We start from the raw sequence: 22,963 nt of genomic DNA, 5'->3' as shown, positions 1-22,963 counted from the left end.
GTTCTCAGCAACACGGCCTCAATACTTGTGACTGCTGCTTGCTCTAGAACAGATGTATTGGTCACATCATCTGACCAGTGGATGTTTAGGATTGTACAGAGGCGGTGTTGATGGAAGCGTTCTAGGAGACGCAGGTGGTGGCGGTAGATGACCCGTGATTCAGATCCGTATTGAAGAAGCGATACCCCACCTTTAAAAGGCNGGTGATCAACATGGCCAAGGCTGAGATGTTGTTTCAGGGAGTCCTTGTATCTCCCCTTCGGGGCTCCTCTCTTGCAGCAGCCAGTGGCAAGTTCACCATAGAGCAGGATCTTAGGGAGGGGGTGGTTGGTCCTTCATCCTGGAGACGTACCCTGCCCAGCACAGCTGTGTTCTCAGCAACACGGCCTCAATACTTGTGACTGCTGCTTGCTCTAGAACAGATGTATTGGTCACATCATCTGACCAGTGGATGTTTAGGATTGTACGGAGGCAGCGTTGATGGAAGCGTTCTAGGAGACGCAGGTGGTGGCGGTAGATGACCCGTGATTCAGATCCGTATTGAAGAAGCGATACCCCACCTTTAAAAGGCCTTCCAGTTGATCTCTCTGTTTTCCATTGCAGCATCCTGAATCCAGTGACACTGATGGTGTTTTCCATGCTCGGCCAAGGAAGCATCAACGGAAGAGGCAAAGGACCATTGATTCTCTCTTGGAGAACCAATTGATATTCCTCAAACAAGTTTCATTTTTAGAAAGGGAAGAGCATTGCCAGCAGGTCTAGGGACGTGATCCTGCAGCTCCACTCAGCCCTGGTGAGGCACATCTGGAGTGCTGTGTCCAGTTCTGGGCTGCTCAGGACAAGAGGGACATGGAGCTCCTGGAGTGGGTCCAGCGGAGGGCTGTGAAGGTGATGAGGGGACTGGAGCATCTCTCTTACGAGGAAAGGCTGAGGGAGCTGGACCTGTTCAGCCTCAAGAAGACATGGCTGAGAGGGGCCTCATCAATGTATGTAAGTGTCTAAAGGGGGGGGGACATACCAAGAGGATGGATACAGGCTCTTCTCAGTGGTGCTGAGCAATAGCACCAGAGGCAACAGTCAGAAACTGGAACACAGGAAATTTCCACACTATTTGTGCACCTGGGATCTCAGTGAACATAACCAGACTTATAGTGCCTAGTTGGTTATAATCAGAAATGAAGCCTAGTGGCAGCCAGCCCCTCTGATCTCCCAAGACCAGAGAGTTTATTTTCTGCCATATTTCTATACTTTTAATGCAGGACTCAGAAAATATTGACTGTTCTTTGTAATTTTTTTTTTCCTTTTACTTTCAGTCTTTTGGAGTATACGTGTACCCTACTGGGGAATATATGTTGAGTGAGAATATTGTATAAGACACAACCACAGAATAGGTAAGGTTGGAAGGGACCACCAGAGGTCATCTGGTCCAACTCTGCTCAAACAGGGTCCCTTACAGCTCGTTACTCAGGACTGTGTCCACAGGGCTTATCTCCAGAGCAGAAGACTCCATGATCTCTCTGGACAACCTGTTCCAGTGCTCAGTAACCTGCACAGTAAATGAGGTCTTCCTCATATTCAGGTGGGACTTCCTGTGCATCAGTTTCTGCCCATTGCCTCTCATCCTATTGCTCAGCACCACCGAGAAGAGTCTGAATTCAGCCTCTTGGCACCCACCCCCTTTAGATACTTATATACATTACATACATTATATACATTATATATATACATTCTATACATTCTATACATTATATATATACTTATATACCTCTTACATACTAAGAGCTTCCCTCTTAGTTGTCTCCTTTCCAGGCTGAACAGGCCTGGTTCCCCCAGCCTTTCCTCAAAAAAGAGATGCTCCAGTCCTCTCATCATCTTTCTTGCCCTCTGCTAGACCAGTTCCAGGAGCATCCTGTCTCTTGTACTGAGGAGCCCAGAACTGGACACAGCACTCCAGATGTGGCCTCACCAGGGCACAGCGGAGAGGGAAAATCAGCACACTCGACCTGCTGGCCATGCTCTTCCTAATGCACCTCAGGATCCCACTGGCCTTCTTGGCCACACAGGCACACTGCTGGCTCATGGACAGCTTGTTGTCTGCCAGGACCCCCAGGTCTTTCTCCACAGAGCTGCTTTCCAGCAGGTCAGCCCCCAGCCTTTACTCGTGCCTGGGGTGATCCCTCCCCAGGTGCAGGACCCTCGCCTTTGTTGAACTTCAGACATTTCTGCTCTGATGATCCCTCCAGCCTGTCGAGGTCCTTTGGAAAGGCTACGTGATACCTCTTGGGTATTGGCAACTCCTCCCGGCTTTGTGTCATCATTGAACTTGCTGAGGAGGCATCTGCCCCTTTATCCAAGTCACTGATGAACAAATTAAACAGTACTGGGCCCAGTATTGAACCTTGGGGAGCACCACTAGTAACAGGCCTCCAACTACACCCTGTACCACTGATGGTCCTCTGGGATCTGCTGTTCATCCACTTCTTGATTCATTTCTCTGTCCACTTGTCCATCTTGCAATTCCTGAGCTTACTTATCAGGATATTGTTAGAGAAACTGTTGAAAGCCTTGCTGAAGTCAAGGTAGACAATATCCGCTGCTGTCCCTTCATCCATTCAGGTGGTTGTCCTATTGTAGAGGGCTATCAGGTTGGTTAAGCATGATTTCCTTTTAGTCAGTCAGTGCTGACTACTTCTACTTGTCATCCATGTGGATAGCAATGGCCTTCAGAATGAGCTGTTCCATCACCTTACCAGGTGTAACAGTGTAAAGCACAAGTGTTTTAGAATGTATTGTAATAAGGATAAATGATTGGGTAGACTGAAATTATTCGTATGAATGTTTTTCACTGCTTTGTATGAAGTGTTTTATGGAACATGTAACTTGAGTTTGAAGTGCATTTATTACACGGAATTTAAATACTTCCAGGCACACAAATCTCTGTATGACTAGTTTAGTTTTTTATTGTATCGTAATAAATTCTGATATGAAAGAAAGGCAACGAAATAGATGAGTTAATGGATTTCATAGGGCATTTCTGATAATTCTTAACTGTGGTTTAAAGTCTTCTCTTTATTGCTCTCCTCCACAAACACTTTAACAACCGTTGTCCTCTGGAGAACCAGTGGTTTTTTTGCTGTTATGTACACAAAACTTTTGTTCCTAGGATTTAAAACAAAACAAAACAAAAAGACAAAACCAAAAGGGGTGCAGATGGTCTCTTTCCTTCAACTAAGTCACCTCTTCATGTATCCCTTTCCAGAGGGCTGGTTTTTCTCTGAGAGTGACAAACCTCTTGCAGCATACTAGCTACCACCTGAGTTACCATAGTTAGGATGTGCCTTCTCCAGGCATTGCAGCTGAGATACAATTTTGCTTTATTTTTTTGAGGGTTGGCTTTGTCTTATTTGTTTAAGTGCCTTGCCTTCATTACTGCTTTTATTACTTCATATACCTCACTTCTGGGAAGTGCCTTGAAATGCAGGCATGCTGCTTCCTAGCACTGAAGACTTCTTTGCAGAATGAACACACATCTCTTGTGAGACTGGTGGTCCAGTAAGGAATGTGGTTTGCTTGTGATGGCCAGTTGTAAAGCCTTCTGTTGTCACTGAAATTTGACCTGCATCTCAGTACCACTCTTGCCGATGTTTAACATGCCTAGGTTACGGAGCAACATTTTCAGAAATGACATGTGATTTGGAGAAGCTGAGCTCAACAAAATGTATTGCAGCAGCGTAGAGCTGCTCAGCAGCACAAGGGTTTTTAAGACTAGACACACCTGTTGTGTCTAGGCAGCCTTTTGATACTGTGCTGCACTCAGGTGCTCAGGTGTGTTGTTGCACTGTATTGCATATGTATATGTATGAAATAAGCCAAAGGGAAATAGTGCTTCCAAATGGGCAGCACTTCCTTGCTTAGTTTGGATACTTGAGTCTAGCTGTTCCCTACTAGTGTCCCTCCATCAAGGCAAACAGCAGGAGAAAAGGGGTTTGTAAAATGAATTGTGAGAGCCTGAGCACTAACAAGTTTAAGATTCATTGAGCTAGGGCATAGCTTTTAGTCTCAGAATTCAAGGTAGCTTATAATGAACCCACTGTCTTCACCCCTGTTTCTACAGAGCATGCTGTTTTGTTGCTCTAGAGCTCTTGACTTAGCCTCTGACATAAACAGTATTGTGGAAGAAGAGCACAGTTCTTACCACCTGGAACCGTTATGAACATTTGTTCTCAGGTAAAGAGAGACACATTTCTGCACAGTTCGCTACTGCAGATGAGTACGAACTATGGATACTGTGCCTAGTTGAAAACATCATTTGTCCCTACAAATTCAGATAACATCTCAGTGCTGAGATAACATCTCATCTTGAAGTGCTTTTTAGTCAGCAATTAAGAATGGAGGCTAGAGGAAGCGTGCAAAAGTAGGAGGTTAACCACACATGAGAGTCTTATGAAAGAAGTTTCTGTAGCAGTGCATAAAAAGCAGTAAAAGCCACACAGATCAGTCTTAACCTGTTGAACTTCCAAGGAGCAAACAGAGAGGAGCAATTACGTCAGCTGTTTGCGCAGGCACATTAACCTTTCCACTTCACCTTCTGCTTGTGCTTGTTCTGTAGTCCACTTGCTTCGGGTCTTTCTCATTTGCAAGCTTGTGAAAGATACAAAGACATGTCAATTCACACTGCAAAAAAAGAAAAACGATTTCTTTTTACCTCAGAATCTGTTGCTGAAGGACATTCTGGTAAGTAAAAATTCTGATTATATCTTTGTTTTTATTAATACTTCTCAGTGAAGAATGCTATCTGATGGAAGTTCAGTCATATCTCTTGCAATGGAGAAATTGATAGAAAAACCCAATTGATTATTTTTAATAGTTTCAGATTAGTGTCTTTACTTGACTAGAATGTGCCCTATTTGTTTAATATGCAATATAATCTGGTATAGATAACTTAAAAAATTTGCTTTAGAAAGCATGGATTGGTCCTGTACAGGTAGACTTGCAGCTGCCATGTATACTGGAATTACAATTTTACTTTTTATTCTGTAATGAAAAAAATAATACTTTATGCACATGTATATTATAGGTGGTCATTGAACTCCGAATCTCTGAAATGTTTGGAGTAATAAGCATTAATTTTCATCAGAGCTCTATTCCAGTGACTGCTATAATACTGCATGTGTCTATGTGTCACACTGCTCTCTCTAACACAAGTTTGCATATGGTGTAGGATGTACAAAACCATTGAATTTTCCAGGTCTGGAAGTGCAGACAATGCTTCAGCCCTAATTGCTGTTCACTAAAATCAGCTAATTTTCATACAGCTTTGTTTAAACCAACACCAATCTAGAGGCCATGTTAACTGAGGGACTGGAGGAAGTTTGGACCTCCAAGAGGCACAGTAGTGACTCAGATTTACAGTAAGGGTACTAACATTTCCTTCTATGTCAGTACCTTCATATGGAGCATTTTAATGTTTAGACTAAAAAAAGCATTACTTCTTACTTTTTCCATAGTAGAAGGAAAGACAAAAAAAAAATAGAAAAACAGTGTGGTGTCAAACATGGAACATTTGCAGACAAGTGTATCCATATTCTCAGGACTCTTACTCATTAGGTGGGAATGGTACAGCATGAAACAAGTTATACCAGCCTGTCTGCCCGACTCCTACTGAAAAGTCCAACTGCAAGACCACTGCAGCATGTGGCACCTGTATCTTGAACCACCATAACCACTTGTTTGCTTTAGAACAGTGCACTGGTTGTTGTAATTGTGTACGCAGCTGAAGGCAGTAAAACTTAACAGTTGCTGCTTGGGCATTGGACCCTTCGGTGTGGATCAATTTCACAGTCTTCAGAACTCAGTTTGTCAGGTGATAAACTTTGGAACCAGGATTTGTAATCTTTGAGTGAATGTGCTTGCAAGAAATTTCAGGAAGATAATGTTTAAGCTGCGAAATAATGCAGCTTTACAGCTATCGAGTTGGTGTGGTTTTTGTTCCTTTGTTCTGTTTTGCTTTTTCTTCGGGCCTCTAAATTGTTGGACTTACTTTGCAAATGATCAAGAAGTGCACAGTGAAATGTGTACTTTCAGCTTGTTTGGGGAAAATGCTAGAAACAGAACATAAAAGATACAGAAGTTGCTGATTCAGATTGTGAAAATTATGCCAGTGAAGAAGCAACCTCTGCCCTTCCATAAAAAATCTCATGCTGAAGTCACTGTAGCCTGTATGAATAGAAGGGGCACATGTATTTTTAGCATTCATGCTTTGCTTTTGGGTTTAGTTTGTATTTGAGTGTGGTGATATTGATAGCACAGTGGTTTATCTATTCAAAGCTACAGGCTAGCACATCTCACTTTTCCTTGCTTTTAGATTGTACTGTAAGATATTACCTTACGGTTCACACAAAATTCAGTTTACACTTAAACTTTGCATTGAATTACAGTTCTTTTGTGGTACAGAGTAACTCTAGTCTCGCCTTATAATTTCATTCTGATGTTTGTTTGCTTCCAAACTAGATTGTCTGTAAAAGTAAATAAGTAGTTTAAGGTGGTGTGGACATTCAGTTATGATTCTACATTAATTTTCTCTGTGGGCCCTTGAGAGAAGTTATTTTCAATTGGCAATTACATGTATAATTACACAGACTATTACAAACTATACAGGCACCTGACTTACTGATACAGACAGTGTTGTAGATCCAGCTGTGCTGAACATATTTTGGATAAATTTTTTCTGTTAATGATGGTGGGTGAAAATTAATTCTTATTCCTCATGTTAGTTCTGCAGATATGCAACCTTTCAAACACGTACTTTGGAAGTAATAACATGGATTGCTTTTACCTGGTTCCGTTTACATTAACGAGATATAATCAATTTGTCCACGAAATTGTTCATTAACTTTTAACAAGCCAAATGTGTTTGGCATACTGAGGTCTTATTTGGACAACGGGTCACAGGTGCTAAAGACAGAATAGGTAAAACTTTTTTTCTGCAGTGCTTTTTTCCTAAAACAGGAAGACCAGCTCTCAGAAATAACTGTGAAAATTTGTGAGGGGCCAATATTTGTCCCTGAGAGAAAATTTGCAGAAGCTTTTCTAAACTTGAATGAGCCAGGTAGCAGTGCATATTTGCAGGAGTGGACTTCAGTACCCTTTGTAGGGAGGGCAATGTCTCTTGTCATCTGAAAGCGTTCACATGTGAGATTTCAGAGGTCCACACTGCAGGTACAGAAGGGACAAACAGTACTGGAAATGCAAATCTCAGACAGTTATAAGATGTAGGTTAAAACAAGTAATTCATACAGAAAATGCAATACAAAGTTTGAAATAGAAGAGGAGAAGAGTGCACAACTGCTACAGAAAGGTCCTAGCTTAAACACTTCCAAAACTACTACATCTTCTATTCTCCTGAAATTATTATTTCAGGATGCCTTTGCAAGCCTTTTTCATTGTCCCCTCGCTGGGAGGCTGCTGGCCTGTGCAGATGACAGTAAAATGTCAGATAGAAGTGACTTGAGGAGAGAAGTGAAAACATACCTTTCAGAATATAAGCTGGTAAAATTGCTTCTTGGCAGATGCCCTATAAAAAGAAGTTTCTTGCCCTCTGGGAATTAAATTTTATGAAGAAATCAATTTTTTTAATTACAAAAAGAAATGCGATGTCTATCTTATTTTTATCTTCTAGATAAGATATGTGATCAGATAAGTGATGCTGTCGTAGATGCTCATCTCAGTATTGATCCAGATGCCAAGGTTGCCTGTGGTAAGTACAATCCAGACAGAAAAACAGATTAATGAAGTACAACAAGTAGTCAATGTTGATATAGTATCCTTTGATCCAAAATTCTTCCAACAGCTGGCTGTCAGTCAAGATTTCCACAGTCAGTCAAGAGGCTAGCTTTGGCTCACTTATTCAGAGGAGAAGAGAAGGCAGAAAAAACACTGCAAAAAATGAACAGAAATACACGTAGCTCAGTGCAAATTAAAAGTGATGACATATAAGAAGTAGAGCAGGAGAAGCCATTGGTATCAGGGGAAACTGTGGCTGTTGAAGATGATAATAAAGAGGAAACTAAGAAAATTAGAGGAAAAAAGAACTGAGGAAAGATATATGTCAAGGTGCATGTCTTTATAGGGTGAATACGGCGGTGCCTGTTGTTCACAGAAGGATAAGTTCATTTGAATGTGATTCTGATCAAAGTGGCTTGATTTTTTTGTGGGACTTTCCATTAGGACTATGCTGTATTCTGCATGCATTACCATATCACCCACAGAGGCTGTGAACATATTATCCAATTGGAAGAAGCTGGGTTGCCACAGTGGAGTACGCACAGAAAGGGAATGTGTCTAAAGAGCTTTCCAAATACCATAATTTTATTTTTAGAACGAGCCATCAAGGTCATAGTTACAGCACAGAGGACTAGCTGCATCCCATAAACACAGTGATCTAATCTGACACTTCATCTGAAAAATTTTATGTGAACCTTGATGCACAGATGTGAGCAGTGAGGAGATGTGGAGGGAGGGGTTAGCATAAGTGTTAGACTTGATGAAGGGTGTATTTCAGTATTGCAGGCAGTTATGGTTCCAAAACTGCTGAAAAGCTGAAGATGATAACATAGGAATGCTGCAAAAATAACAACGAAAAACGTGATAAGAGATGTGAGAAACACCATCAATTTGTCTTACCAAGACAGAAGACTGAGATGTGACGTAATTACATAGATAGTAGGTCATATTGTTGTAGTAAATTTTTTTGTGATTGTTTGCTATGTGTTTTTACATAAAATGGAAAAGTTTGGAAACCAAGTGGACTCTTGAAAGAAACGAAGAAATAAAATATGAAGTGATTGTGCACAAAATTTGCCATGAAATTGCATTGCTTCTTGCTGCAGGATCTTGTAGAAGCTAAAAGTTTTTGTGGTTGCCAAGGGCAACTGGAGGAATTACAGTAACAAAAATACATCAAAGACTGGTAAAACCATCTGTTAATAAATTATGTCCCTTTAGCTTCAGGAAAATTCTGACCTGAAACTGCTGAAGACCAGGCAATTACTTGGAGAAACAGCCTTATATACTTGATCTATTCTTATAAATATTTTCTGCTGGCCATTGTGGAGATAGGATAACTGGGTACAGGAGATCCCCACCACATGCAGGCATTTAAATGTTCATGTCAGATGAGGAGAAGAGTGATTGCACACAGACCTCTAGGTATAAGGTGTAAGGCTAAGGCTTTACACTGAGTTTCCCTTATGATTAGTCCTTTGCTTGTAGAACCATCTTCAGGATCTCTCTGTGTAACTGTAGAATAGTAGCAGTAAAATTCTGATGTTTCATATTTTCTCCAGAGTGTGTAGCAAAAACTGGAATGATTTTGCTCTGTGGAGAGATCACATCCCGAGCTATAGTAGATTACCAACAAATTGTGAGAGAGACCCTTAAGAGGATAGGATATGATGACTCTTCCAAAGGTGAGTGAGATCCTACATGTGTCCATTCTTAAGTCTGTTCTGTGTGTGGCCAAAGTCATGTTTTTAATGTTCTTCTGGAGAAAGAAGTGAAATGGGTATCCGGGCCTAGGAGAAAACTCACAGATATTGTTGATGTGTAATTTTCAGTGTGTAGTATTGAAGGAGCTATTTTAAGGTGGCATACTTATAAAAGACTTATTCTTGAAAGAGCCAGGTGTCTCTTGCTTCTCTGATGCAGAAGAGCTAGGTTTTGCACATATGTCAGAAGGTGGGTGCATCTGTAGGTTTGTGCTATGAAAGCTTTAACACTGATGTTACTTGTCCTTGGGGTGCATAAGCCTGTGACACTTGAAGTTCACACAAATGGGAATTCTTTATGTATTCTTAACATATATCCCAAAGTAGTTTCCTTTCAGCAGTTGAAACACGTTACTATTTCCCTTCAGTCTTCCCTTTTCATGCATGACATATACATTTTTTCTCTCATTCTATTGAACCCTAGAACACACTACAAGAAAAACTGAACATCGGTTTCTGGCAACATTTTCCACACTCCTCTCCCAGATTTGATAGCAAATGGTTTGAACCCCAATAATAATAAACAATGTAACAAGCTTGGGTGGGGCAGCTTGTAGGATTACACTTATGCTGTCAATTTAAAGAATTTAAGTTTGACCTAATAGAACTAATTTTCCCATATCGTGGAACTGTTATATAAATGTGCTCATTGTCTGCTTCTGTTGGCAATAAAAAAATGTAGTATAGGAAGTTTACGTGTTTAGAGTTTTGAAAGTTTTAGCCAAGATAAATAGATAATCCTTAAAAACTTCTCCAGCAGTTTGTGAACTCTTGGGAATATATGACCTGACTTCCCAAAACTCCCTTCACTAGGACTGGACTATAAGACTTGCACAGTTTTAGTGGCCTTGGAACAGCAGTGTAAAGAGATCAAGGATGCTATCTCCCATGGCAAGTGTGATGATGACATTGGAGCAGGGGATCAGGTAATTCCAGACACTTACTCAAATCTAGTAAATGTGCAAGCAATTGCAATTACATTGGACCAGAGACTTTCCTTAAAAACTATTGCTCAAACTGTAAGAATTAGAACTCTTTTAAATCACCGGAAGTGCAAAAAAAGTATTGCAGCCTTCACTAGTTTCAAGGAAAGTGGCTTTCCCTGTATCAAGTGTCCTTAACGGGATAGAGCTACAATTTCATTTTTATCAGTTGGTTAGTTTCTGGTCTTTCAAGTCCTTGGTTAGCCTAGTTTTACTTCTCAGGCAACAACTGCTGTGAGATTTCAGTTGTCATGTGTGGGGAGAAAACTAAGCAGTCTTAATGAGCTTTATGTTTATGAAGACTTTGAAGAGGGATCTTATGGATTTTTAAGGCAGAACCATTCTTGGGAACCAGCCCCTGCTGTGGTTCTGATTCTTGCACATAAATGTTATTTCAGGCTGGTTATGTGTCAAAGGGTGTTAACTCTGCATGTTGCTGCTGTCTCTTGCTAAGCTTGGGTGATTTTAAAGTACTATGTGGCAAAGACAAGTGCAGAAATGGAAAGCGAATATGGAAATGAGCAGCTTATTTTCCCATTTTTCAATGCAGTTCCCTGTTTTTTGATGCAGGGTTTGATGTTTGGCTATGCTACTGATGAAACTGAGGAATGTATGCCCTTAACAATCCTCCTGGCACACAAACTAACTGCAACTATAAGGGCTCTGGAACGGAATGGAACGTGGCCTTGGGTTAGACCAGATGGGAAAACACAGGTTTGTAACATAGATGCATGAACTGTAAAGGTGAGAAACAATAGCAATCATTTACCCTATGTGCTATTATATCAGATTTCATGTTTGTCAAAAATGGTGCTGTCATTATTATGATCCAAGGAGGTGTGAGTTTGATAAGGTACCATTTGTATGTAGCACATATGGTTTGTTTAAACTGTTCTATCAGTGTCTTAGCAGGTCTCCTCAAAACAATACTTGTATTTTCCTTCTTTCCCCCCTGGAAATTAAGAATATCAACAAATTACCAATGATCAGCTGGATTTTTTTTTTTTCCTGAGCAAATTTAACCACTGACAGCTGTGTTGCAGAGCTGAGTGGATGAGTCACTGAGCCTATTGTAAGTGTGATGCACTTTGGATGTCTCAAAGACAGTAAGTTCTGTCTTCCAGGCTCTAAAATCTGCAGGTAAGGAAAGGAAAGACATGCACGTGGCATTTCTAAGACAGCGAGATGTTTTAGTCTTAAGTTCTGGTATTTAGTGTGGAATTGCATTGGGTTATACTGCTGCTGTTGTTGCAGTACAACATGGATTTAATCCCTACATCTTGACAGGACTACGTGAACATGTGAATAAGATGATTTCTCTAAGATGTACCTATTCAAGCATGTCTGAAGGGTGGGAAAGTAGAGAGACCACTCTAGTCTGTAAGAAAACAGATACTAAGGATGAAGCACTGCCAGTTAATATTTGCATGCACATAAAAGCCATGTACAATAGTTAGGAGCAAAGGATACAGCCTATAATCTGATCTACAGTTGTTCGTTTTAGCAGGGTTCTCCAAAATTTATTTAGGTTTTACTTTGGTAATCTACTATCTGAAATTAGGTTAGCATACCAGACCATGAATGATTTTAGCATCAACTGCTAAAATCATAGGATTTTGTAACTTCCTTGTTGTTTTGCTTTTCTGTGGCGATATGTAATGTCCTTTAGTTAGCTCTTCTGGTAGTAGTACTTCAGTACTTTCTGTATTTCTTTTTCTTTACAATGACTTTAAGCATTGACAGCAATCCATCATTTTTCATCCTATTTCTCTTCATCTGTTAATTTTTGGCTGCAGAAAATAGCTGAGGTTCATTTGCAGCTCTCAGACTGGTTCTTTTGGCCCTGAGCGTTCACTGTCCTTTTTTTTTTTTTTTCTCACCAGGTCACAATGGAATACAAGGAGTGTAATGGCACACTGGAGCCCATCCGAGTGCACACACTGGTGATTTCAGTAAATCATGCCCCAGACATAACACTGCAACAAATACAGAAGGAGCTAATGGAGAAAGTTGTTAAAAAAGTCATTCCAGAGAAGTATCTTGATGAGGACACCATTTATCATCTCCTTCCAAGTGAAAAGTTTATAGAAGGTGGTCCTAAGGTACTTTGAAAAATGATAGCCTATACAGACTTGGATTCTACTTTGCCACATGCTCGTGAATGTTCTCTTAAACAATAATACAGTGAACTAGCATACCTTTAACCAAGAAGTCTATACATTTTTAAGGAAGCTTCAGTCATCCCTACTGGAGTTTTCTTACTGGACAGCTGGTATCTAAACTGAAGCTCTACCTGCTTCGACAGCCAAATGTACAGATTCTTGGATCTCCGTCTTGCTTTCAGAAAGTATTTCAAATGAGCAAAATGCAGTCCTTAAGTTACATGCTAAAATGTCTGGCTGGAACTATCTCTTCACTTTCACGATAAAAATCGAAACCAGAAATAACAATAGATCTAATATATACATAGAAATTATTTGTAAAGTGGAACGAATTTCAAGGGAGGCCTAATGTATTAAGTCTCAGTAGTCATTGGAATTTGATGCATGTTCTGCTTACCATGTGCTGGTACTAGATAAGAAGGTCATTGCTGTGAAATTGTAAAAAAAGTATGTTACAGAAAACTTTACAGTTTTGTATGAAGACTTCATAAGAATTAAAACTACAAGATCTGCTTATGATGACACTGGGCTGATGTAGGGATACCCCTTTCAATGAGAAAAAGATGTCAGCTTTGCTCCCACACTACTTATTTGGAGATATAAAAATAGTGGATTAGTGCAGTTTATCTTCTTTTAGGATGGAATTTCTCGGCACTCTGGAGTTCATTTATCAACACACCATTGCCAGCTTTGCTAATCTGACAGAGAGGCAGTAATTCTCTGCTGGTTGAGCAAGTTAGATCAGTTCATCAAGTTGTAGGAGGCAGAAAAAAAGTCTACACAAGAGCATGGGACTCCATTATCAGGAGCACAGGAGTGAAGGAAGAAGAGTAGTATCACTTGTGTCACTAGTGTCACTACTAAACCATTAACATGAACTGAGCTAGAGTTTCTCAGCACTCATGTTCTGACAGCACTGAGTTGAAGTTACGTGAAGCCCCTGCTTCCCATTTAGTATGGGTATCTAAGTGAAGCTTGTTAACCTTTTCGGTCATATGTGATCTGCGTTTGTTGCTTTAAATTATTGGCCTTCATCAAAGTGTTGCTGAGTGAAGACTTTGTCCAGTAACCCAGAAACACTATTTCATGATTGCTGATTTGAAGTGAGCTTTCTTTTTCTCATGTTTACAGTTGTGCCACATTCTTAAAGGTTTTCAAAAGTGACTGTAGCCCAGACAGCTTAGTACATCTCTGAAAAGTATTCCAGTCATGTAGAGAACTCTTACATTAAACAGTTGCATGTGAATGTGAACACTGTGAACAGAGTTGTATCTGTGGCAAATACCAAACAAAGCTATACCCACTAACCTAGTATGGGATTGGATGAGCTATTGTGCCTGTGAATATACTCAGTTGTTTGTCTTTCAGACCGATGCTGGACTGACTGGTCGGAAGATCATTGTTGATACATACGGAGGCTGGGGAGCCCATGGTGGAGGTGCATTCTCTGGGAAAGATCCCTCCAAAGTTGATCGTTCTGCAGCCTACGCAGCTCGCTGGATTGCAAAATCTCTGGTGAAAGCTGGTCTGTGTAAAAGGGTACTAATCCAGGTAAGACAAACCATGAAAGTAATACACCAAATTCTGAGACATTCCGGCCTGGGCTGCACAGCACATTGCAGTTATGGTAGCACTGTCTAGGTGTAGTTGTGCAACTTGCTGTATTACATGATTATATTGGTTGTAACTTAATCTGTTTTAAGCTGCATTTGAAATTACATTCACAATCCTAGTACACTGCTATGGTGTGAGATGTGATTACAAGCAAAATTCACTTGTTTTAGAGAGTTTAAAGCAAGAACAATCTTCATTGGCCTTGTATACTCAGAACAAAATGCCCTTCTTTCCTTGTGGAGGAATTTTTGTTATTACTATGTCTAAGAAGCAGAAGGAGGTGTTTTATTGACACATAGACAGTTTCACCATTAAATATGAACCCAGTGTGGCTGTTAAACAAGTGAAGTTTGCCTAGGCAGTTTGCAATACTAGTTTATGAACATACTGGTTCTGAGTAGCTGCTACATAATAACTCATTACACAGCTCATTTACTAAATAAGTAAAATGTAGCAGCAATCTGGCTGATGTTTTGCTGCAGAGGTGTGTTTAAAACATTTTACGTTGTCCATGGACCAAAAGAAAAGCCCACTGGATGTAGTTATGATCCATGATATAAGTATCCAGACATCTCAATTAGGAACAAGGCTCCTTGCTTTAGATGTTGTGCATATGTTTGATACCTGCTAGTTTGGAGTTAGTCAGGAAAAGGCGAGACTGAGAATAAGCCAGGCACAAAGAAGTGTTGGTTAGCCAGTTGTTGATAATTTTTTTTTTTTCTGAAGGGACAGAAGATAAACTTCTGATTTCTTGGTATGCACGTTTTGAGTGTCAGTTTTGAACACCTACATCACTGTCTATATTTTTGAGTTAGGTGGGAACGTTGTCATTCCAGTAATTTTCAGGGACCTTCTCTCAGACATGAACCTTTCTCTAGACAAGGCAAGTTTGACTTTTTTAACAGCAGATTATGGAGATCTCAGATATTAGCAAAGAAGGTAAGATGGAGGATGGGAGAGCAGAGAAGCCAATGTCCTGCGAAGTCATGGAGGGCTGGATTAAAGATTAACAAAAGGAAAAATGAAGTGGAAACGCAGAAGTGTTTTCAGCCCATTAATAGCTGTGTGCTACGCTGAGACTTTGCCAGCCTCCACTGAGGATGACAACTGTTTTTCCTATGGATATTGTTTACATGCTAACCAACTCTCATACTGAAAGGGCAAGACGGATAATAGAGGGAACTGCATGAAGAATGGCAGTACCTGAGAAGGACAGAAAGTACCTCTTTTGCTTTAAAGGAATGTCACCCAGGTCTAGTATTTGACCAGGCTGAACGTTCTCTGAGGAAAACATAATTTTCTAACATAAAAGACAAATAGCAAAAGCATATCCCCTGCTTTCCTTTGTGGAGACAAGATGTTTGCAAACTGCCCTGACACATGTGATGAGCCTTTCCTTTTTCTTAAGCAAAAAGTAGGAAGGTCTGTGTTAACCGTATTTGGGTTGTTTCCATGTGTCCTACAGCTATCATATGCTATCGGTCTGAGTTGTCCTCTTGCGATCTCAGTGTTTCATTATGGAACATCAGACAGATCTGAAGAAGAACTGCTTGAAATTGTCCAGAAAAACTTTGATCTGCGCCTTGGAGCTATCATAAGGTTTGTGTGATGTTAGTATTTACTGTATGGAATCATGTCTTTAATGCTCTCTTTAACAGTTTAACTTTCTGGCTTATAACCTCAAGAAAGTCACCTTTGTCATAAATTGCTAATTGCTATAATTTCTGCTCTTCCTTCATCCATGCTCCCAGCACAGCATAAAAGGGCCAATTGATAAATCTAGCCACAAAATGCACTGAATAACTAAGACCTACCTAAATTACACCATATATGTCTACATGCAACCCTGATAGTGAATTATGTTGCAGTTCATTAGCCAGGCGGTAGTTTGCTTGGTAAAGTAGAATTAAAGTTTAACATAAGATGTAGTTAGGCTTTCCAGTTTGCTTACAGGGTGTGTAAGGCTCCACATCGCTGCCTTATCTGAAAGGCAACAGAAATATTGGCTCTTTCTGAAAGCAGTACTGAGGTAAGTGTGGTCTCCGTGCCTTTGATGTTCAGGTGGCAACAACTTACGAGACAGCTGCGAGGAGATGGAAGGGCTCTGGTGCTCTCACGTCACGAGCAATCCTGTTGAAATGAGTGGGACATTACGTGCAGTAATTTGCCCTGGCACACACAGGGGGAAACTGAACACTGAGAGCCTGTCTCTGGTTGTCATGCAGTTTTGTGCAGCCTGTTTGAAGTGAACTAAACCTAACTAAAAAGGAATCCAGGTTTCTTACATGCTCTCTAAGGATCTGGTAACTGAACTATTGTGTGAATTTAAAACCAGAACAAGAATAGCCACGAGATGGTCTGTCTTGAAGACAAAATTCAGTTGTGATCAAGTGTGTCATTGAGGCTATTATGCAGCCAGAGAAGACATGCAAACCCAAACCTAATAACTGTTGCCTTTTGCAGCCCACCCTTTCTGGAATATTAACGGGCCTGAAAAAGCAGGTCTTTTAGTCTAATATAATCCTTACACATAAAGAAGCATGGGAATTACTCTTTTCTTTGAGAGAAGAAAGGGCTGAAGGAGAGAAACAGATCAGCACCTGTCCTTATCATCAGTTACCCACCTGCATTCCAGTGAGCTGTAATTTGACCTGAGCATTTTTCATTGATTTTTCTCCCATTTATGACTAACTTATATGATTGTTTATGTGAACTTTTAAGAGGCACAGTTTTCTTGCCTATTTGTAGTACAGCTTCCTAAGACCTAATGGTACAGGTTCATCTTCTCAGTCCTGATGAACTTCCTCATCTCTTGGCTGATTTTCACCAAACCTGTCCTCTTAAAAGTTTTGTGAAATACACAACTATCGGAGAGGAATTAATGGAAACACTATAGCTTTTCTCTTTTAAGGGAGCATCCACGTTGTGAGTTCAACCCTTATTTTAAGTCTGTGAAATTGACATGGGAGTTCAACTTGAGATAGATACCAGCAAGAACTTGAGTCCATGCAGACTTTGTCATTTTGAGCAATGCAGGTTTTAAAAGTTCTGTTCTAAAATGCTGAAACATGTATGTTAGCTATCTCATTATTTGAGAAAAATGCTTTTAATGATTCACTTAAGATCATTCAAGTCTCTATATTCCAGAGCAATCTTGAGCATATTTGACTCTGAGGGAAAAAAAATATCAACATGTTAGTGAATAAGAGGACTTTTTTTCCTTTGAAAAGGAAAGACATTTCTGACAAGCTATATCAACTGATATGGTAAGCCTTTTGCATTCCTTTTCAGGGTATGGAATATATATGCTGAGGCCAGAGCTGATTTATTACTTTAATAGTCTGAGATAATGTGAGGCATTATGGCAACTTCTATTGATAGATAATGTTTTCCAAGTGTTATCAGTTCACAAATACAATCAAAACTGTTCTTTAACTTTGTCATTATGGTAGTTCATCACTAACAATAATTTGTGTGGTGATTCACAGACGTTCACCTTGATTTGTTGGATTAAAATATGCTGCATTTTAAAAATACACACAGTCCTGGCAGTGGTGAAGGCAGTAGAAAAGGAAGAAAGCTGGCAAAACCATGAACATCATTGAGTGAATATTTCCTTGTTAAACATTGCCTCACAGTATTTAAAATCCTGGAAGTGGTGCTGGCTGTCCATTTTAGCCAACTATTCATTGACATAATTTTCATTTAGTCAGCACTCATATTTTGACGCCTTCTGGCTTAGGGTCAAGCACAAATGACTACTGCAGTAGCCATTGCAGAATGTGACCATGTTGCACAAAATACTACTTGAAGGAAGACATAGCTGCTCTATGTCATAAATGTCCACATAAGTGTGAGAACGTGTGATCTCTTCACCATCTGAAATGTACTGGCTATCCTGTTGGTGTTTGTACTTCTTACTTTGTCATTTCTCCACTACTTTTCTCTCCAGCAGTTTACAACATGAATCGTCTATTCTAAACGTGCTTTCAAAGATCATTAAAGCAAGATAATACAATAGAAGAAAGCCCAAGCAGATGAAAATGTTTCAGGCCTTTCATGAAACAAAGAGAAACTTCTACGTAGATACCGGTAGCCAACCATTTAGCACAGCTGCTATCCACTATATTATGCAGGCTAAAAAGCACTTCCACCTTCATTATTTATCTAGTTATAATTAACTCATCTTAAGCACCCTACTCTAAATAGTGACTTAGTGTATCTACATAAGCAGTTAAACCTCCACAGTTACCTAGTCTGCTAGATCATCATCTTTGGCAGCTTCTTTTGAGATCGTTTTCTTTCTGGCCCAGTAGCATTAGAAGATGTCCCATGTTACACTTGAAATAACAGAAAACACATTGATGCTTGCCCAGGTGTAGCTGGACTTGGTTCCGATTAAAATGCTTCTGCATTGTAACGTTTATAAAGCCTAACTGCATACTTACTGCACCTCTGAGACACTGGAAGACACCTGGCTGTTTCTAGTCACTTTAAAGTTGAAACCGTCAGCATACTGTCTTTCTTTCTGTAAATCTGTGTGGGGAAGGAAATGACAGCAAGGTTTTACTGTCATTCTCCCGGGGATGATACTGATTATGCTTCTGGTATTTCCAGATCATAATGTACGTTGGAGTAGAGTTAAGTGTGAGAACCACTTTTGGTTTTTTCTTTTCATTTAGGGAGCTGGATTTGAAGAGGCCAATCTATCAAAAAACAGCATGCTATGGGCACTTTGGAAGAGAAGAATTTGCATGGGAAATACCCAAAAAGCTTGTGTTTTAAGCTTTTCAAAACATTTCATATTATTGACAGGGGGCTTAATAACCAGGTAAAATTTTAAGCAGTTCAAGAAAAGACTGTATGTACACTTAAATGACATTCTGTAGTTAATAGACATACTAAAAATTATTTGTATTTGATTTCTAACTTTCACAGTGGCCTTACGCTTCAAATGCATGTAGCTCTATCTAATATAGTCTTCAGCTTTGTCTTTGGTAATATGTGAACAATTTAGGCATTTGACTGTGATCAGATATAAAGTGCACTGATGGTTGTGGAAGTTGATGCCATTCCTATTCTGCCAGGGCAGCCCACTATTGCTTACCCCGTTAAATTTGTACTGAAGAGGATGAAGTTGGAGAGGTAACTTCAAGAGCTCCCCACGAGAGGAAAGCAGAAATAGCACAAACTGCCATAATTATTTGGGCCAGGTCTTCCAAGACTATAGCTTTAGTTTAAGTACTTTAGTGAATTTTAAGCAAATTAGTAAAAATACCCATTTCTTATCATTAGTCACTGTAACCTTAAAAATACCTAGCTATGAGGCAGTGTTATTTGTTTGCTTTTAACATTACATATCTGTGAAAACTGATGAACTCCTATGTTGTAATTCTTTTGTTCATTTATAGTTACTCCTTCTCAAACTTGAGTTTTCCATGTCTGCATGAATTGGGATTGGCTGTATAAATTTTCAATTAAGTTTAATTTAGCAACTTCTGAAATGTAAAAAAAAAATGTTGTAAAAAGCACTTAGAGGGCATGACTTTCCTTTTAATTCTCTGGATGAAAACATAAATGGAGAGAGAGAGAATGCAAAATCATTTAGCTTTTCTTCAAGGACTACAGAGAATGAAAAGACTTGCAAATGGAAATTAGCAATTCTGACAAGCAAATTCATCATTAAATTGGTAACTAAGACAGAATGTTGGAGTGATGTAGCTACTCTTAATACCAGGGAGTTTTGATAAACAATTAAGCAATAAGGTTCCCTCACCCCTGTTAATGGAAAAATAAAGGCTTCAGTGATAAGTCTAATCAAATGCAAGCAGTTGAATATAACATTAGCCTCAAGCAGGTTTTAAAAAGCTGCTTCCTTTCCTGCAAAGACTGATCAATCCATTGCTCCTTGGATAGACCGGAGCTGAAGTGAGGTCACTGTACAACTGTACCTGTGTCTCACCTGGCCTGGTGCAGTTAACCCAATCTAGCACAGTAACTGCTGCAGTCCTTGTGACCTACAGATGAGGCACTTATTTTTTTCCATTAGAAAACCAAATGCAATTCTTTTGTGGGCATTTTTTGCATTTTTTAAATTTTTTTTTATTTAATGACAATTTTCCTTTTTATCACAGGACCCTGGACCTTATCTTTGCCTGAAACTAATCACATTTAGTATGCATATGGTCTTGTAGGCATAAAGCATAGCATTAAACTTCATTAGAATTTGCTCAAATTGGTATTTTCTAGAAAATAGTAGTGCGCCTTGCTAATTCTGAAATGTCAAAATAATAAAGTATTAAAAAATGTTTTAATAAATAGTGGCACGAAATTAAAATGGCAAGGGATTGCAGAGATCACTATACACTAGCAATTTCAGTAAATGGGCATATGGTGTCATTTTAACAAGTCTCAATTTCACTGTCATAAGACTTCACCCTTCCAAAGTTAAATAGAGCTTTGTTAAGAAGCTGTCATGCTTTGTTTCTCATGCAAGAAGAGCATTTTGATGAAATGTCTTTTGTTAAATTGAATGAGGAAATTATTTGTTCAGTGGAGGTGTCTGTTAATCGCTGCTCACTGTCAAACAAACAAAACACAAACAAACAAGCCCCCACAAAACCCCCACGGTGTACTTCCGACAGTAAGAACACATTCCTGCAAGACTTCTTTCACCTTGCTTTCTGACTTCAGAGTTGAAGACATTTTCTTCAAGAAATTGGATAGATTACTAAGCTTTCCTTCCCCTTGTCATTGATTGGTGTTCCAAAGTAGCCAGGAGTACCACCTGCTGAAGAAATCCCTAAATATGGATTGGAACAGGTACAGTGTACATTAAGGCTCTAGAGATCCTGTCTAAAAATTTCAGTGAGTTTTCTAATGACTAGTGAATTAATTTTATTTATGGAGGGTAGCTAATTTGCCCTATGTAAAAAAACTCTTAAAAAACAGAAAAAAGACATATGCCCTGTTTGAAACCAGCAAATAGAGAAAAGATACCTCTGCTAAGTTTGTATTGTCTAGTCCAAAGCCAGACACAAAACTATTGCTCCACAAAACTAGCGAAATAATCTTTTTTTGAATGATTGGCGCGTTCTCTCATTACCATTCTGGAAAAGAATGACTTAAACTAGAACCTAAACTGTAAAAAAGGGTTCCCCAAATCAGATATAAACTTTAACACGGCAGATTGCTGAAAAATTCGCTAAATTCAAATGTAGCCTCCATCCAGGGATCAACTGAAATATCTTTATTTATTTATTTATTGAACTTGCTGTTTTAATATCAAATGCATAGGGTCTTATTTGAAATATGTGGTTACAATGTATTATAAAAATCTCCCAGTATATAGCAGGTCATAATCTGCATAAGAAAAAAAATTGTAAGAGCACATCAGAAGAAGAACACAACAGTTTATGCATTGTGTTTTGCAACTTCATCCGCAGTAGCAGGCTGTACAGGTATTCAGCTAACACAAAGAGCTGCATGAACGAAAAATTTGTAGTGCACAGAATTATTTGGGTGTAACATGTGGAGGTATTAGTGGCCGCTCTGAAAAAGAGCTTTTTCAAACAGCGAGTTTGCGTAGGCACTTCCCAAAGATGGTTATTCTTGCTGGATTGTGTGAGGCAGAATTAAGCCTAAATCTTTCAAAGAGGCATGGTTTCACTCAAACCTAGAACAGGCAATTAGGAAAGAAAATGAATGGACAGAAGTGCCAGCTCGGCTGTAAAAGTGCCTTTTGTGTATTTCTGACCTCAGAGGGTCTCTGCATGCAAAATGAAGATATTAAATTAAGAAAGGTCAAACTTCTGTTTGCTTTGTATGAGGATTAGTTTTATGACTCATGCTTTCAGAGTACCTCACAAGAGCAGTTGCACTAAAAAATACAAACACTGAAGAAGTATTTAATTTTCTCTCTGAGATGTACTTCTAAAATAGATTTTCATCTGTGCTGAACCTAATGAACCCTATCTGGAGCTATGGAGATATTATTATATGTGCCATTTTTCTAGTTATATTTTGGATAAATGCAAAATAGAATGCTAATTCAGTGCTATTTAATTAATTTAATCCCTAAGAAGCTGAAAGCAATTACTGGAATGGAAATTAAAGGGCATATCTTTACTGTGTACCAATAGACGGAAGGAACTTTTCATTTATGGCACCCCAGTTTATGGCTCTGCCCTGTCTTGACCTTGTGACACAAAAGGAAATTCTTTCTTTACCACCTTCCTTTTTGGCCAGAACGACTTGTGGTTCGTTCTGAGTGAAGCTGTAGAAGGAAGAGCACTAGACGAGAGTTAAAACGGGAAGGCTGGAGCACAGCTCCACCTCGTGCTGCAGTCCGGTGCGGTGGTCAGAACTGGAATGCAAACTAGTAACAGTGGAACAGGAACGCAAACTAGGCACAACCTTGTTTTCCTCTGCTTTTCAACAGGAAGTATGCCGGCATATAAAACCTTTCCGCCTTTAACAACTTTAAAAAAATGAAAAAAAAAAAAAAATAAAAATCCATAGGCCTCTCCCGAGAAGCGCTTGGACAATGCTCATGGGTGTGACTCCTGAGCAGGGTGCTGTGCAGGCCTCGATGGTCTTTATGGGTCCCTTCCAAGTCGGCATATTCTGTGATTCCTAGGGCGAAACGCCGCGGGCAGCA

At 39.5% G+C, this 22,963-nt stretch overlaps 1 protein-coding gene across 4 annotated transcripts; it reads left to right on the top strand.

Annotated features, from left to right (window-relative positions):
- Positions 1–4,524: 4,524 nt before the first annotated feature.
- Positions 4,525–21,687, top strand: LOC108500983 (S-adenosylmethionine synthase-like). Of its 4 annotated transcripts, none has more exons than XM_017822441.1 (10): positions 4,530–4,734; positions 7,679–7,756; positions 9,345–9,467; positions 10,359–10,471; positions 11,099–11,242; positions 12,412–12,630; positions 14,059–14,241; positions 15,770–15,903; positions 18,987–19,135; positions 20,439–21,687. In XM_017822441.1, the coding sequence occupies exons 1-9, from the start codon at positions 4,662–4,664 to the stop codon at positions 19,087–19,089; spliced, it is 1,170 nt and encodes a 389-aa protein (XP_017677930.1). In that variant the 5' UTR covers positions 4,530–4,661; the 3' UTR covers positions 19,090–19,135; positions 20,439–21,687. The 4 variants fall into 4 exon arrangements, with proteins under 4 accessions (XP_017677932.1, XP_017677930.1, XP_017677929.1 ...); XM_017822442.1 differs by adding an exon at positions 6,774–6,969 and having other exon boundaries at positions 4,626–4,734; positions 18,987–21,687; XM_017822440.1 differs by having other exon boundaries at positions 18,987–21,687.
- Positions 21,688–22,963: the final 1,276 nt, after the last annotated feature.

This window comes from Lepidothrix coronata, unplaced genomic scaffold (genome assembly GCF_001604755.1).
Source record: "Lepidothrix coronata isolate B3197 unplaced genomic scaffold, Lepidothrix_coronata-1.0 Scaffold98, whole genome shotgun sequence".
In the NCBI taxonomy this organism is placed as follows: domain Eukaryota; kingdom Metazoa; phylum Chordata; class Aves; order Passeriformes; family Pipridae; genus Lepidothrix; species Lepidothrix coronata.
This window is presented reverse-complemented; position numbering and strand designations above follow the sequence as displayed.